Raw genomic sequence first — 18,173 nt, 5'->3', positions numbered from 1 at the left:
TACGGGATAGTGTCCTAAATCTGGGCATTGATATCCTCTACATTTGCACACAAATTATACTTCTGACACCTCATTCCTCTACAGGTGAAATTCCTCTGCCTAAGCAAGGCTTGACTTCTCATCCAGCCCCCAAATTATCTTCTCAATATAACATCCCAAAAGCCTTTAAGCAAAGGAAATTATTCCCTCCCATGGGTTTGATGTTTCTATTCCACTTGCTTCATAAGTTTTTACTTGTGACTCCTCCACTAGACTTGTTAGCTCTGTACGAGTGAGTGTGTATGAGAGTGAGAGAATAGGTGAGTGTGAGAAAGTAAAAGGAAGGGTGAGAAAAAGTAAGTGTGAGGGTAAGAAAGAGTGAGAGAGAATACGTGAGGGGGTGAGTTGAAAGTTGACAGAGGGAGGGAGAGAGGTGGGAAGTGGTATTGGTGAGGAGAGGGAGAAGATGGGGAGAAATATGTTTGATCCACCTTTGTATTCATGCATCTCAACTCAGGTCTGATTCAGAAGTGCTCAATGTTTACAAATGAAATGAACGAAACATGCACATTTTTATAGTTGTACTCTGCTTATGCCACCTCCACTTAACAGAAATATTACAAATCAGTAAGTCACTAACAATGATTGAGTAGTCACAGCATGCTTTGCACTTCACATGCACTAGTCACTCAATCCTAACAAAAATTGCAAGAGATAGGTCTTCATTACCAGAGGCTAGTTAGTATTGAAAAAATACAAAGTGACAAAGAAAATCCACTTGGACTGTAATCCAAATTTCAGAGTAAATATGGGGAGAAGAATTGATGTTCCAGTTTTACACCGAAAAATAAAATGAAAACAAGTTGATTTCAACCTTTATTTAATGACATTTTTGTTACTGCAACCATGCATTCATTCTTAGATAAAAATTAAGCAAGTATGGGAGGCTTTTTAAGAATAAATGATCCAAATACTGGGGAAGAGCATAAGACCATCAAGTTTGACTTTTGTTACGTGATCATGAAAAGGGTGACTTTGCAAATAGCTGTAGATATAATTCATGTTCAATGAGCACATTAAAATACTTACAGGCATTTTAGTCATATAATCCACATCACAGTGCTATGGGTAGAAACAATTTATTACCTGTACTTTATAAATAAGGAAACTGAGACTCTGAGTTGTTGCTCTTGAGTAATTTGTGCAAGGACATGCAGCTTAAGGCGCAATGAAGCTTAAGCAATCTGGCCCCAGACCCCACGGTCCTGACTCCTATTGAATTGCTTGGTTGAAAGCTGTTATTAATCTTTCACAAGTTTTCTCTATTCTTTGGAAATCTGTCTCTGTTCAGGTATATTCTTCTCCTTTATGTTTTTATTAAGGATGATTATCAGCTGACAGAGGCAGAAGCAGTATGACACCAGAGTCTGCATGCCAGGGCAGGCTGCTTGATTTGGATGGACTCTGTGCATCTGTCCCGGTGCCTGTCACAGGAGCTATGGCAGTTTGTACTTATAAGGCTGTAGTGAGGAAGAAATGAATAATGGAAAGTATTTTAAAAGGTGTCTGAAACATAGCAAGCATTTCATAAGGATTACACATAACAAAACTTTATCAATGGGTCTGAATGTATTTTTAGCAGAAATTACTTTCAGGAAATCCTACATTTTTGACAAGGCTTGAAATTTCACTTTGCAGCAGATACGCTTTTTATAGTCATTGTCTAATCAACTGTTTACACCATAAGAGAGCCATAAAAATCCAAGAGTTAATGCCACTGGAAAAAAGCAATACTAGGTTTAAACATGGGAGAGTTACTTAAATGGGGACTTAAAAGTCACCAATAAAGAATCAATATTGTGTTGTAATGTTTTATCCCCAAATGATCTTGCAACTGAGATTCAGAAAGCTAGGACCCCATCCTGACCTATTCTTTTTTTAAAAACTGATTTATTTGTAGTGAATAAAACTGACATATAACACTGTGTAGGTTTAAGATAGACAATGTGTTACTTTGGTGTACTGTTATTAACAATTAATATATTGTAATATAATTGCCTTTATAGTGATATTGATCACGTTACATAATTGTAGTATAATGTTATTGTCCATATGCATTACAGTACATGCTAAATCTCTATATCTTATTTACCACTCATTGGTAGCTTATATCCTTAAACAACATTATTCTCACCTCCTCATACCCCATCACCTGATAACCAGCACTTAACTCTTCCTTTTTATTTTTCAGGTTTAACATTTTAGATTCCACATATAACCAATATCACACAGTGTTTGTCTTTCTTCCCAGCATTCAGGGTATCACCTTACACGTGCTATGGTGACTGTCATCAAAAGACGAGAAACAACAGGTACTACTGAAGATGCAGTGAAAAGGGAACTCTTATGTCACTGGTAGGAATGTAAATTGGCCCAATCACTGTGGTAAGTAATATGGAAGTTCCTCAAAATATTAAGTATAGTCCTACCTACAATCCAGCAATTCCACTCTGGGTATATACCCAAAGGAAATGAAAGCAGGATTTCAGAGAGATACATACACTACCATAATTATCACAGTAATATTCACAATAGATATGATATAGAAATAACCATCAACTGATGCATGGGTAAAAAAGAAGGGATACATATACACACACCAGAATGGAATATTATTCAGTCATGAGAAAGGAGGGCACAACTGCCATTTGTGACAGTATGAATGAGACCTCTATCCTGCTTTCACAGGCATCACAGATCAGGTTTATGGTGGTTATGCAGGTAGTTACACAGTAAGTACTGAGGCCAAAATTCAACCATTTCTCCTACTCTTAATATCAATCTTATACTATATAATGAATGGTGGAGAAGGGTAAGACACTGCCTTCTGTTTGAAATAGCCTCATTCTTTCTGTCCATACATACTCTACCTGTTCTTCAGATCTAGATACAGCTTCCTAAAGAAAGCTTCCAAAGCACCCTACAAAATAATGACTGTTTTATCTCCCTAATCATTTTATGCACATATTATGTTGTCTCATCAGTTATCTCTTTACCTAAAGTATATGGCCCGAAATTATGTACAAGCTATGTAAACTCAGTAACTTTATTCTACCGCTTTCCACTGTGTCCTCTAATAGCATCTAACATAGCACCTTGTGTATCACATATTTACTTATTTATTTGTTTGTTTGTTTGTTTGTTTGTTTATTTATTTATTTAGTGGGACCCTTGCCAGTGGACGGGGAACGAACTGGCGCTGCAGAGGCTGCGGGCAGCCTCGCAGCGCTCAACTGCTATGCCACCAGGGGAGGCCCATGTATCACATATTTAATGTAATAGTTATTAATGATAATTATCACCTGTGCTACTAATAAGGATATTATCTACCATTTACTGACCCTCTGCTTCATTTGATCCTACTACTATTCGCTGAAGAGGGAATTTTAATTTCCAGCTTACAGTTTGGAGTATTACCAAAGATCATACGGCTACAAGTAAACAGCCAGGCTTCAAATCCTGCCTGCAGGACTAGCTCCCCAACCTCTCTGTGACTGACAGACATACTATTTAGTTATAAAAGAGGGGGTGGGGGGAGGAACAAGCAGAAACTTCATTTTGCACATTGCTCAAAATAATAATTTTTAACTTTCCTTTTTTCCACATTAGATAAAGGTGTATTTATTTCTCACTTATTATTCCTCATGACTCTCAAGAAAAATATAATCTTTAAAACCCTATAAATAAAGAAAGCAAAAGCTGAAATTAAGAAGCTACTTCAGTCAAATGCTGTTTTTCCCCTTTTAACACTAATTTTACTTTAAACATAGGTTACTCTTAACACCAGAAGACTCAAAGTTAACGATCCAAATGGTGTGTGAGTTTTATAAAACTTTGTTTTCCAAGGCACAGATACATACATTATAGATATAAATATATCTTCATTCTTACAAATATCAAATAGGAAGACATGAAGAAATACTGATCAAAATAGGCATTTAGATGACTCTGTCTCCCCAGACCCCAAGTAAACAAAGGTCAAGGGAAGGCAGCTCTAAAATAAGTGAAAATAGAAGTCAAAAAAAGAACTAAAAAATAAATACTAAAAATTAATTGCATTTCTAAATAAATGTCATGGTAGACTATACCACTAGCAGCCTTTGTAGCTCAGGTTTTAGCTCCCCCACTCCCAGGTCCAAAGTTTCCATAAGAGCCAAACACCTCCACACTTTGAACTAACAGAAAACAAGTTAAAATAACACTCTGAATGTCAAACGTTTAGAGTTCCATGAAAGGCCTATTGTTTTGGATTCTATTTCAGAGGTGTTCAGCAGAATTCCTGAAATTCCTTATCTTTTGGGCAAAGTGACCGAAACCAAAAATAGCCAGACTCCCTGACAGGTAACAACTGGGCACCTGGCCAGGTTTCAGCCTAAGGACACCAGGTTGGCAGCCAACTTCCGTTTCCTGCCACTCACCAGGAAGAGTTAAGAGCACTAGCTAACCACCAGAAATTATAATGTACAAACCAGGCAAATAAACTGTTTTGGCCACAGAAATGGTAAATTCTTGTTAGTAACCTAGCAACGAGTGTTTGAGCCCCCTTTTGTGAGACTTCAGCAAAGATTTTTGACCCTCGCTAGTCCCATTCTTCGACAATCAGCCTTTACAACCTTGTACTTAGTCTACTTATTCAACCATGAGGTACTTGATTTTTCCGGCTTCTTTGAAGTTTCACATTGGTATTTTCAGAATTACAGTATATAACGTATATTTTTTTCAGAGCAATTACAATGTACCTATTCTATTTTCTCAACATTTATGGGATTGCTGTGTCCAAACTCCATTCTAGTCAAATGGGTTAGTTTCAATTAATCTTTAACTAGGAATATATTAACCAAAAAAAAAAGTCATACGAATGAAAACAAGTAGAGAAAAGCAGCAATGTCAAGAATACATTAAGAAACACCCCCCTCTCAGGCTAAGATAGTGAAGTTGCTCTACCTCTAAAAACAATCATCCATTTACAGGGAATAAATAACTTCATAAGTACCAAATAGCATTGAATTTTCAACATTTCTTTCCATTTATTCCCCCACTGGCACATTGTCTTCCTTTCCCAAAACACCAGTCAGTCTATGGAGTCAAGTTCCTTCTCAATCTCACGCTAAATGATCTTTTTCAGTTCTTATACTCCACAAGGTGAACCTTATAGTCCTAACAATTCTGTGTACAAAACTGACTTCGAAAAAATTCAACATTGCATCTCCCTGTCTCAGTGGCTCCTTGCACTTGCTGTACAAAATGCGTTCCCCTTCCATGCTCCAAAAACCACACCGGCTTTCCCACAAGTGCATTAGGTTTGGACTGGATTTGCACGGTACAAGCCCATGAGCCTTTAGAATCTCAATTTTTCCTTCAATTGAAAGAAATGAACAACTTTATGATTTTCTTCCTGTTCTAATATTAAATGACCCCCTAAATAACTCCAGGTGGGTGCCCCCCTTCCTAAAACAAGCTAGGAGTGCTCTGCATTCCTAATACACTCAAGTTGTGATAGTCCCATTGCATTTAAATACTACCTTATCTTACCTGTTATATAGTCTCATCCCTCTGATTAAACTTTAAGCTGCTGGAGGATAGAATTTGCACCTAATTTATCATATTTATTTCCTTACCTATTTATTTTTACTGCTCAGCAACCAACATTTTTATGTGCTCACTAGATACTGGTTATATCAATGAGTAAATGAATACTCTTAGCTCAGGAATGAGTATGAAGATGAATCATAAACTTTTTCATGTGAAGTCAGCTACAAACTATAGAAAATCAGCTCTCCTCTGCACCTCTGAAATAATACTCAGAATTGAGGATTTTTTAAAAATAATTGTAACACAACAGTTACTGGAAGGTTGATCCATCAATAGAGATGGATAGAATTTGCAATTTCTGTTTCCTGTCCAGGGAGGAACATACACTGATCACACCCTCAGGTGGGTCCTTTACTGGCCTGCACAGCATCACACCCCTTCCTGTGTTTCCTTTCCTGTTCCAGCTGCTCCTTTTTCCAGGTTCCTCCTAATTATTGGAGACCCGCAGGACTCAGTCCTTAGACTCTGATCTTTTCTATCCCCTAGCCCCCAGATAAACTCAGGCCTTTAAGTGCCATCTATGTGCCAATAATTCCCAAAAGTTCATCTCCACTGATTCCCTTTCACACTATGTTCAAAACTGCAGCCATTGTAATCCCATTCAAATGTAAATCATCCCAGCTTCAGTTCAAAAATGCTACAGTATCACAACAAAGACCTATAAGGCCTGAAGGACTTGATAAAACCCTCCTCCCACACCTTTTCCCTACAATTCTCTTTCATTCCTCTCTTGTCACAAGGGCCTCCCACTTAGGTGATTTTGCAATTTCTGTTCCCTCTAACAAAGTGTGTTTCCCTCCAGCAAGACTACCTCCCCATTTCTTCAGGTTTTGCTGATAATCCAACTTTTTTGTCAGGCCTTCCTTAGCCATACTATCTAAATGCAAGTGTTCACCCCTGCATTATACACTCCCTTTTTCAACTTTAGTTTTGGTTTTTCTCCTAGGCACTTACACTTTCTAACATACTACATATTTTATTATTTACTATTTAATGTATGTGTTGCCCACTGAAATCTTATTTCCATCAGGAGAGGAATTTGTTTCTGCTAAAGAATAACAAGAATCTAGGAGAGTTCCTGGCATATAGTATACAATCAATAAATATTTTTTGTATGAATGAATGAGTTAATGCACTAAATACAAGAGGACAATTTTCTGTTTAGAAAATAGAGAGTTGGTCAGCTAAAAGTTTCACATTGCTTTTATGCAAAAAAAACAAAGTCACTATACAAACCTTTTCATGGACATGTACAACACTCAGTTTTAATGAGGAAACCCTTACATTTCATTGTGTAAAAATCTAATTCTATATTGCTATCACCTTAGTATTTTAGCAGAAAACATGAAGCCAAAGAAGCTCTTTAAAAATCACCTTAAACCAATATTCATTCAAACATCCTACCTGTAATCAGGATAATTCCCCTAATGGCATGTGATGTGCTCTTTTTCCAATAGCTTAAAAAAAATGCACAAATAATGAACAGTGGTAATGAAACAGTTACAATAGTAATGTAGTATTTCATGCCTCCTCCTTGACCCTCAACTTATCAACCCAAGTTACAAGCAGACCTGCCAAAGCATGCAGATGGCAGCACTCCTACAAAGAACAAAGCTCACGACTGTTTCCTCATACTGCTGGCTGGCCTGAATCAAGCAAGCTAGCCAAATTCAAAAGACCCTCACCCCAGCCAAGATGAATAAATACATGATACAGGTCACTATATTTTGCAGAATGACTAACAATGATGTTCTTGAATTATTACAAATTGTAGCAAACATGTAAGTTGCAATGAGTTCACAAACACAAAAATTAGGAAGTATTTACAGTACCCAAAGTTTCTAATATGTAATGTGTTTATCATATATAAAAATGTATACAGTCCCCAGTTTAGATTTAGACTGTGTCACAGACACATTCATTTGTTTACATATTGTCTTTGGATGGTTTTAGCTACAATAGTAGAATTGAATGGTTGTAACAGAAACCCTGTGGCCTGCAAAGTCAAAAATATTTATTATCTAGACCTTTGTAGGAAAAGTGTGCTGACCCTAAAGGTACATTTCCTCACTTGATCTTCGTATCACTCTATGCAGAAAGTGAGGACTCACAAGTCCACAACAGGTGAGTGGTGTCAGAGCTCACATATCAGACCCCATAATGACACTATTTGTCCTCAATGTCAAAGGGACAAATACTTAGAGATATTCTTTTTTCCAGAGTCACAAGCCCAAAATTAGCTATTCATACTCTTACCCAGCCAATATCATCACAGTTAACTGAATTTGGGACACAGTCTGTAACTAATGAAGAATTTACATGTCCACCCCTAAAGTCCTGAGAGGAAACACACAAATCTGGTCCTTTGACCAGTAGTTTCCAAATTTGGCTCTGCATCTGAATCACGCAGAAGTCTTTTACAAAATATGTTGTTGTCTCTAAAGCTCAGACAAGTCCATGGACAATAGGGTTAGATTTGTGTGAAAGCAAATTAGTAAAATTGTCTGTGGTAGAATAGAGGTAGTGAGTACATATTAAGGGGGAAAAAATCATTGTTTGTTCCCAACTAACATCAACTGAATTAGAATATCCAAAAGTGAGACCAAGAATTTTATTTTTTAAAAGCTCCCTTAGGTGTGGGAACAACAGCTAAAACAACAGCACCATTCTTTAACAACAGAAGTGATCATCTAATCTACAGGTTCATTCAGTATGGGGGTGGGGTGTCCCTAGTCAAGTCTAAGGTGGCAAGTGATTAAAAGCAGCAGATATGAACAGCCAAAAGTCTTCAGTATAGTCTAACATTAAGTGAGCTTCTCAAGTGTAAAACAGTTCCACTCTCTTTGCTAAATATATTTTAGAAAAGCGGGATTTCTTTTCCATTAAATTTGGCCATGTTAATATGCAATAGTTCTGTTGTTATTTTTGTATTATTAAATATCTTTAAACTTTTTCATTTCAAATTTCTAATATGGCAAAAAATCAGCCTCTATAACCCACATGAACAAAAGTTCTTCAGGGTCCTAATAGCAAACATCTGAGAAATGTTAATGGCGACAATATATGGAGAAGATAACAGCCATGTTCTGGGATTTGAGACCCTGAATTAAATTTTCTGACAAGCTAAACAACCTTGATCAATCCCTGCCTTCAATTTCTTCATCTACAAAATGGGGTAATTAAAGTACCTACCTCAAAAAGGTTGCTGAACATAAAGTTTGGGCAGTGCCCCATACCTGGTAAGCATTATGTAAACTGTTGTTCTGTCAGTAATGATATTTTTTAAATTAAATTTATACACACACACACACACATATATTTACATCACTGTTCATTTTTGTACAATGTTTGATTTCTCCTCTCAGGTGTAATCCCCATAAAATTCCCATCACCAATTCACCCATGAACCATCACCACAATCTCTTGTGTTCTTCCCTCCCCTGTTTTGATCCCTCTCCCTCCCCCTGCCCTGCTGAATGTCTCCAATTTATAGTTTGCCTGCTGATTTTGTTTTTGATTTTTCCTGATCCCTTGTTTGGTTCCCCTATATTCCCCCTGTAAGTGAAACCATAGAGACTTTTCTTTTTTCCTTCTGACTTATATCACTGAGCATAATCCCTTCCAGCTCCATCCATGTTGTTGCAAATATTGTGAGATTTGTTAATACTATTGATATTTAGTTAAAACACCTAAAATGCAGCAATATTTAAAGAAGGTGAATTGTTAAAAACAACCTAAATTCACAAAGATTAGGGGTCAACAATGCAATTATTTTCTTTTTCTCCTTTTTTCCTATTATTTTACCAGTCAAATTTAAATTTCAAGGACTAAAATAAAACCAGTTTCATTCCGAATCTTTCTGCTCCATAAATGTAGAAGTCCTCTATTGGGTGTTTCCACTTTTGGGGAAGCCTCAAGTACAGTGACATTTAGAGTTAAAATCATCACTGACACAGTAAATATGGTGAATATTTTCTTACATTGGTGAATCAGAGGGAGAAATTAGCCTAAACTAAATCACTGAACAAGGTGTGATTATAAAAACTAAGCTCTGGTCAAAAGATAAACAATTTACATCAAATCCATATCAAAGTATTTTATTTTTTATTTCTCCCCTTCTGATCATCAACAGTAGTATAATAGTAAAGCAAATTATCCTGACCTTTTTTTTTGGTAGAAGTTCAATTTTTAGAAATCAGACCACTTTCCTTCTCAAAGCCTTCAGTGGCTCGTGCTTACTAGGCAGTCCACACATCTTAGCATGGCCTTCAAGGCACTCACTGTCTGACCACAGCTAAATGACTATTTTCTTCCCACAAAATAACCTGTCTACCTTTCATTCCAGCCGCACCTAACTATACACATTGCTCCCCAAAATAATCCATGTGCTTTCATGCCAGCATTTTCCCAAATGCCTTTGGAGGGTCAAGGAATATTAAAGAGATTTTCCACATAGAACTTCTGTCCATGTTCAAGAGAATTTAGTATATAGTATGAGAAGTCAAGAAATTCAGGATCAGTGAGGTTATATAATTTGCCAAAGTCACACAGTTAGCTAATGATGACACCAATATTCAAACCCAGGTCTGACTGATTGAAAGCCAACAAACTATTCTGGAAAAGTTCAATACACTTAACTACTAGAGTGAGAAGACAGAGCTTAGGGATGACCTTCTGAAATGGACAGATTTCTTCTTTCTTTTTTCCTTTATGGGGCTTTGAGTTATTTAATAATAATGACAAAAATAATCAGATGTGTAGAGTGGGCAGTTTATTTGCATAATCCAGAACTAAATAACTGCCTCAACTGCTGTAAAAATAATGAAAATGGGCCTATTTATTTTTTACTATGAAGCACAAAAATGGTGGGGGAAGATGTTGGAAACCTCTGTGATTGCTGTTCTTCTAGATAGAAGTCCTTTAGCTGACTTTGTTTCAGAAGCAGATTAGCTCTGGGGAACTATTAGGATATTGGGACAGATCTCCCGGTGCCCCTTAGAACAGGAAGCAGCCACAGCATGAAGCTACATGTTCGGAGTAAAAGAACAGACAAGAAGAAAGATGCATGTCTTTTAACTAATAATAGTGTAATTAATAGCTTCTGCAAATCACACTTATGGGCTATTTAAGCATCTTATTTGAAGATTACAGTTGTTATAATTTTCTCAAATAGTTTCTTTATTTACACTGTCCTAAATGAGAGAAGTTAAACAAAATTTTATATTCCCTTTGTAGTTTGTTTTAGTAAGACCTCTAAATTGCATTTCATTATAAATATATCTACAGACTGCCAATGTCATTGTAGAGTACAATATAGCTAGTAATTATTTCCAGGTGATGACAAATGGCATGATTTAAAAAATGCTTAACCCTTGAAATAAAAAGTATAAAAGTAACCACCTACCAAAATTTGTAGTTATTTTCTACTTTTAAAAAAACAGGTGGCATACAGTAAGCAGTATTGAAAATAATAAAAAGAATTTTAAACCATGCCACACAATTTTCTTACAACCCTGGACTACACCAAAATAAACAAAACAGACTAAATTCTAAAAATTCACTCCATCCTCAACAATTCGCAAATTTACACTATCTATTCAGTCCTCCCTATAACTTCCTGAAAAACATTCTTCTGAAAACCACCACCCTCAGCCAAGCCAATGCCTTTTCTGTCTTGAACAGCCTCAACAGCCTTCACTGAGGCCAACTACATACGGTCCTTTCTCCAGAGCAGCCAGAGTAAACTTGTAAACACAGAAATCAGATCACACCGATTTTCTGTCAGAATGCTCCAAGGCACTCAGAAGGGAGCCCTCAACACCTACTTCTCCTCCACTCTGCCTCAGCCTTCTGGCCTTCTCTTCACTCCTCCAATAAGCAAGGCTCAATTCATTCCTTTTTGCCTGAATCTCTGACTCATTGCTCCTCCTCATTCATGTTTGTGTTACTTGCTCAGAGGGCTTGCATTGATCATCCCTTGCTGAACAGCCCGCCGCTCCATCTTTCTAGCCCCCACCATACTTAATTTTCTTGATAGAACTTACTGATAATGCCACCACACAACAGTCATCTCTCTTTGCTGTTAGACTCAACCCAATCATGGTGGATTTGTCAGCTCGTGCTATTGTGTCCCAGGGGTCCAAAAGTGACCATAAAGGATGGACCCTCAAAATGTGTTAGATAAATAAATCGACTTTATAGATGAAGAAACTGAAGCTTAGCAAATTTTTGCCAAGGTTATAGACGAGCTTTAATTTGAACCCACATAAATATCTGGGCATTCAAATTTCCTGGTCTACTGTAATTATACAGTGAAGGATTGCTGGTGCTCTGGTGGTGGGTGTAGTGTCACATACATTTGTAGTGGTGCGAACTTACATCCCTAAAACAGATAGTGTGCCAAAAACAATAAACCTAATAAAAACAAAATTCCAAAAATAGATAAAATAAATCAGCTTTCAATATCTCACTCTTCTCTGAATGCATATTAAAACTGGCAGTTTCCATAGCAGGCCAAAGTTGTCTTGCATGATTCCCTAGTTGTTGCGTATAAAGATTAGCAAAGTGTTTTCCACTTATTTTACAACCTGGGAGTGAACAGGGCCTATAGCACATTTTAACAACATGCGTGATGCTTATTAACACTTGCTGATTGAATCAAGGTTCAATCCCTTCTACTCTGTTAGAAAAGGGACAAAGTTGTTTGTACCATCACAAGGTATCAACTATTACTTCAATATATACATTGTTTCAAATGATATCACAAATCTTAAAAAGACCCACTAGAAAAGAGGAAAGAAAATCTTTCAAGAGCAATATCTTCCTTGGACAAATTTAAAAACTGGTATTAAACAATGATTTCCACTAACTTGATTCCAAGTTGTCTTATACTACTTCTTTGTTACATGAGTATACTACAGAATGAAAACAAAATTCAATATTTATTTTTAAAACCTTGTTTACATTATCATTAACTCACTACCACCATTAGCAAATAACACATATAGTCAAATAAAACATACTGTAACAAAGTATCTCACTGTACTCAAAAGTTTGAACAAGAAGTTAAGGCTTCATATTATCATAACAGATTTCCAAAGTATATTCAGTCATTCATTGAATAAATACCACCACAGAACTAGGATAAGTCAATGTGCTAGGTGCTATGATTTGCTCATTTTAGCACCTACTCAAAATGTTGGTGTTGGAGTAATTGAATAACTACAATAATAGTCATATTGTAACAAATATCTGGCTAGGCTAGCAACCTAGCCAATTAAATCTTTTTAAAAGTGCAACAATTTAAAGCCAAGGCAACCTTGCCTGACAATTACAGAAATTAAAATGCTCCAGAGGGTAAAAAGTCTTTCAAAAATTATGTTGCAGCATATAATCACCTTCAAATTATATAATATCTTCCATATACACAGTAGACAACTTTATACTCTACAAGTTTTGCTGGTGTCAATGAACACTGTTCAAACATAGTTGTTATTATAGGGGCATGTTACTTCTTTTTACTATCTAATAGTATTAGTTCTCTAAGTGTTTTAATTTATATAAGTAATGTTTATGATTAGAAGATGGATTTATTTCCCTTCCTCCACTTTTAAAAACACTAATAAACATGCTCCAGCTTCTAAAAAAATCATGTGAACCTCAGGCATTATTATACCTGACAAAACAAATTAGGCGCATTGTAAAAATAATAGTTACAGATCCTTTCACTTTTTGTGCTAAGGACCACTCCAACCCAAATCCTCTGCCTGTGCAGGTGATGTGATGTCCATGTGCCACATTCTATGTGTATCACAAAGCCACTTGCCACTGCCAAGATACAGAGTAAGTAAAGGTGCTTACTAATCTCCTTAGAATGAATGCTTGGTGCTGCAGAAAACTGGCAGACTAGGGTTGCAGGGCAGTACTGGGAAGAGGGATATGTGGGCCCCACAGAAAGGCACAGAAACCTGGTTCTGGGGTATCAGTTAAACATTTCTTTCAAAAAACAACATATTTTAGGACATAAGCATAAATTGGTCGTAAAGACGGTGTCAGTTTGAAGCATTTATAAAATAAGTATAATGAAAATTGTGCCGTCTTTACTTTTTTTTTTAGAGAAAGAAAAAGTTTATTGAGGTGAAAAGGAACAGAAATAAAGTAGGACTCCCAGGCCGGTGGAACCTGTGCTGCCTTTACTATTACATAGTAATAGTCCCAAAATAAATGATCTAAAATACTGTGGCCTCTGTCTGAACTTTAAGAATATGCAACTACCACTGCCATTTTTCTGTCATTTTTTTAAAGACAAATTTATTTATTTGTTTGTTTGTTTATGCAGAGAAGAACTGGGGTAGGGTATAGGCCAAAGAAGGTACAGGAGGTGAGAGTATTCACCAGTGACCAAGTGGGGAGCAGAACAGGCAGATTTGCTAAAATACACAGCTAAGGGGAGCAGGGGTGAGACAGGAAAGGTCTGCTGTGCCATATGTGGGTTAGCTTTCTGGCCCTGGCCAGGGGATGGAACTCAGGTGGCAGCAGTTGATAGCGCTGAGACTTAATGCTTAGGTCACCAGGGAGGCCCTCTATGTCATTTTTGTGTTAGACATTGCTCCTGTCACTTAAGCAGTTGCAGTCAGAATTAGACGATCTGAGAAGTGGGAGTCATTTAAACACACACGCACACACACACACCCCCCCACACACATCCCTCAACACATATTGAATACATTACTTACTAACACTCGAATTATTTATAATCCACAAAATAAAAATGCTTGTTACTTTAATCAAATAAATTTTGATGCTGAAGGATTCTGAATAGAAAACAAAATCTAGACAAATCTACAACAAATATATCATTTCTCCCTGTCACTCTTGTTTCTGCACACTTGGGGAAGCACAGTGCTTCCCTTTGCCTTAGCCCTGTCCTAGCAGGTTTTACAAGGTTGAAAGACAAGCAGCTGTGGTAGGTCAGTGCCAGTTCTAGCTGCATCCTTTAATCTTTCAAGAGATTTCATTTCATTCTAAGAATATGGAGTGATGTTCAATAGTGAAGAAACATCTTTAAACAGCCATTCTATGAGCTCCTTGACACCAGTCAAATGTAGCAGGATGTGTTTACACATCCAGTTGTGGGCTCTTTACTGACATCTGGAAGATCCACCGCAAGTAAACGACAGTCATAGGCCGTCTTCAGGATTTCAAGCACCTGTGCAAGGACAATGAACTTGTGCAAGGAAAACAAACTTGCTCTGAATCAACCCAAATGTGCAGAGAAGTCAGAACAAAAAAGTCTTGAGAAATGTCAAAGGGCTCGAAGTCCTATTTGAAGTGTGAGAATAGTGACTACCACACAGCACTTGCAAAGCTGAAGGTGAGACTGAGTTCCATGAATGAGGCCTCAGTTTACAAAGTTCTACCCAAACGAACCACTTATTGCATGGAAAGGCAAACAGCACCGAGAGGTTTCAAGATGATACAGCTATCTTGTTAGTCTACAAGATACAGATATCTATTTAGTCTACAAGCAAGTCTGATGCGCATTCTTCTAAAAGGCACCCCAAAGCAACAAGTCCTGGTAAGTGTCACCTGCCCCAAAGCAAGTCTAGCTGGACCTCTGGGTTCTGAAAGCCCAGCGCCAAGAGGAACACTGGCGTGGAGGCGTTGATCCGCGCCTCTGCCTGCCCGACACCAAGCCCGGTGGAGCCGCTGGGGGTACTGGCATCCAGGCCTGCCCGTCTCGCCCCTCCCCCCACCCCGGCCAACTTACTGTTGCTGGACTTGAGGTCCCGGTGCAGGATGGGCACGACGGCCTCCTCGTGCAGGTAGAGCATGCCCCGCGCGATCTGCACCGCCCAGTTGACCAACACGTGCGGGGGGATGCGGCGCGCGCGGCGCGGGCCCGGCGCGCGCGGGTCCGGGGCGGCGTTGGCAGCGGCCAGCGCGCGGTTGAGCGCACCACCGCGGGCGAACTCCAGCACCAGGCAGAGGTGCGGCTGCCGCAGGCACACACCACGCAACTCGATGATGTTGGGGTGCCGCAGCATGGCGAAGAGCCTCGCTTCCCGCCGCACGCTCTCGGCAGCCGCCGCCGCGTCCTGCTCCGGGTCCCGGCGCGCCGCCTTCACGGCCACCTCCTGGCCCTGCCAGGTGGCGCGGTACACCTGCCCGAAGCCGCCGGCGCCGATGAGCTCCTTGAGCTCCAGCCGCTCGAAGTCGACGTGCACCGGCGAGCCGGGCCTGGGCGGCGCCGGCGGCCCGGCGGGCTGCGGCCCGGGACCGGCGGCGGGGCGGCACGGCGCCACGTAGTTGGCGGGGAAGATGCCCAGGCGCCGCTGCACCTGGCCGGCCCACCAGCCCTCGTCCCCGGACACGGCGGCGTCCTGGGACAGCACCTCCACCAGCTGGCCGCGTCTCAGGCTCAGCTCGTCCTCGCCGCGCGCGTCGTAGTCGTACAATGCGGCCCACAGTCCCGCGCCCGCCGAGGCCGAGGCGGAGGCCGAGCCGCCGGAGGAGGCGGACGACGACGATGCGGAGCCCGGAGGGTCGCCCCGGTCCGGGGACACCGGCCTGTCAGCCGCGCCCCCGGCACCTGGCAAAGCCATGGACGGCGGCCGCGCGAGAGAGGGCGCAGCGGCGGGCTCAGCCTCCGGGGCGGCCGGAGGCGCGCATCGTCCTGCGGGGTCGCGGCCCGCGCCCAGGGAAGGCAGGGAGGCGAAGTCGGGGCTCGGGGGACAGTGGGTGATCACGGGCCCACTACCCGGAGACCCGGGCCTCAGCCCCCGTTCCTCCGCGGTCGCTTCTGCTGCTGCAGCGGTCCCCGCGGCCGCGGGCACTGTGGCACCATGGTGGCGCGCAGGGCGGGCGGCCGGCCCCGGCACCCTCGGCTGAGCCGCCGCGTGGGCCCGCCCCCTCCGGGCCCGACCCGCCCTCCCGAGGCCCGCCCCTCACCTCCCCGACCCGCCCACCGCGCCGGGCCCGCCCTGATGCCCAGCCCGGGGTCGCCCCCGCCCCCCGCGCTCCGGGACTGGGGTGCGTCGCGTCCACGTGGCCCGGAAGGCGGAGCCCGCGGAGGGTTGCTAGAAGTTGTCGGGAAAGTTTGTTGAGATTAGGGTTTGGTGGCCTCCCTGGTGGCTCAAGGGGTTAAAGCACCGCACTAGGAAACAATCCGCAGCCTCTGAAACACGAGTTCGATCCCCAGCCGGCCAGGGAGCTACCCGCATGGCGCAGCAGCTGCTCCCCTCAGCAGTGCATTCAGTCAATCTGCCTGTTCTGTTCCCCGCTGTGTCTCTGGTGAATCCTCTCACCCCCCACCCCCACCCCACACACCTCTGGCCTGTACCCCAGCTCTTGTATGCATAAATAAATAAATGAAAAGATTAGAGTTTGGGGTGTCCGCTCTGTTTTAGAACTCGGTGGCAGAGGTGAGGAGCATGTGGTGTTTAGGGTGTAAACACAAAGGGTCTCCGTGCCGGGAGAGACAGAGCAGCCCTGATCAGGTCGCAGGACCGATCCGAGCGCGGCGGCAGACCTGCAGGGCAGGCTGCACGCTATGGAAATCACAGCGCCGCGCAGCGCCGCGCTCACTGGGTTACAGATCACCGCGCGCACCGAGCCGCGGGGTCCTTACCGTTCCGGAAGTTCGCCTGCGAGGCAGATAATGTTGCGTTTGTCCTCACTGTGTGCTCAGATGAGAAAGGAGTGTCTGTCTGGTCGCTGCAGCCCTAAACCCAACAGTGTTGGGTTTACTGGTATTGGCTACGACTGGGTGCCAGAGTCCCGGGCCGTACCTGTTCTCTAGAAGAGCGCATTGAGCAAGAATTTTTTGTGCACAGGAACTCAAGTCGTCACTAGTGTGCCGGCTCTTCTCTTATCCGTGTGTGCTTGATGTTTCCCAGGGAACGGATTAAGTGCATGAACATTCTGAAAGCAGCCCTTCCACCTTCCATTTGATTTGGGTATGGAATGATAGGGAGCCTTCTAGAAGAGTTAGAAAGTGAAGCTTTTGTGTTTGGGGCTAGGGACCATATCAGATGTAATGATTGGGAGGAATTTAGGATTTTCTTATATGAGCTTTCGTCTCTGTAATTTTTTCATTAATTGTATTTAAAAAGATCTCTTTGAGGGTTTACTGATGAGAAGGGTTGTGGAAAGGAATAAAATAATTAAATCGCATGAAGTGGACTGCTGCTATGAGTTGGCGCCAGCCATTTCTTCCTGTGGAGCAGAAGAGACAGCAGTGCCCTCCCAGAATTGCAGGGACGTTCATTCTCGGGACGTTCATTCTCCAGCCTGCCACCCCTCCATCCCTAAGCCCACTCACAGTTTCCACCTAACAACAGAGATCTCCTCTCTATGTTGATGAGATGTGGGAAGAAACTCTACATATAAGATTACATGCAAGACCACCTAGGTTGCTAAGTTAAGCACCTGGGTGGATGATGATGATGTTAAGTGATCCAGGAAATAAATTCAGGAGAAAGGCTATTTTGGGGCATGTTGAATTTGGCATGGTTTGGAGGCAACGTGTTAAAACAGTCAAT

At 41.3% G+C, this 18,173-nt stretch overlaps 1 protein-coding gene across 1 annotated transcript in view; it reads right to left on the bottom strand.

The window, feature by feature from the left end:
* MAP3K21 (mitogen-activated protein kinase kinase kinase 21) overlaps positions 1-16,235 on the bottom strand; it is a gene marked incomplete at both ends in the record, with an annotated part of 62,934 nt that extends 46,699 nt beyond the window's left edge. The window contains one exon of the mRNA XM_084253567.1: positions 15,401-16,235. Coding sequence (XP_084109693.1) covers positions 15,401-16,235 — 835 coding nt within the window. The remainder of the gene's footprint in view (positions 1-15,400) is intronic.
* Positions 16,236-18,173: the final 1,938 nt, after the last annotated feature.

This window comes from Talpa europaea (genome assembly GCF_964194135.1).
Source record: "Talpa europaea genome assembly, chromosome: 14".
NCBI classification, from domain to species: Eukaryota; Metazoa; Chordata; class Mammalia; order Eulipotyphla; family Talpidae; genus Talpa; species Talpa europaea.
Note: the sequence above shows the minus strand (reverse complement) of the source record. Positions and strands in the feature narration are given on the sequence as shown.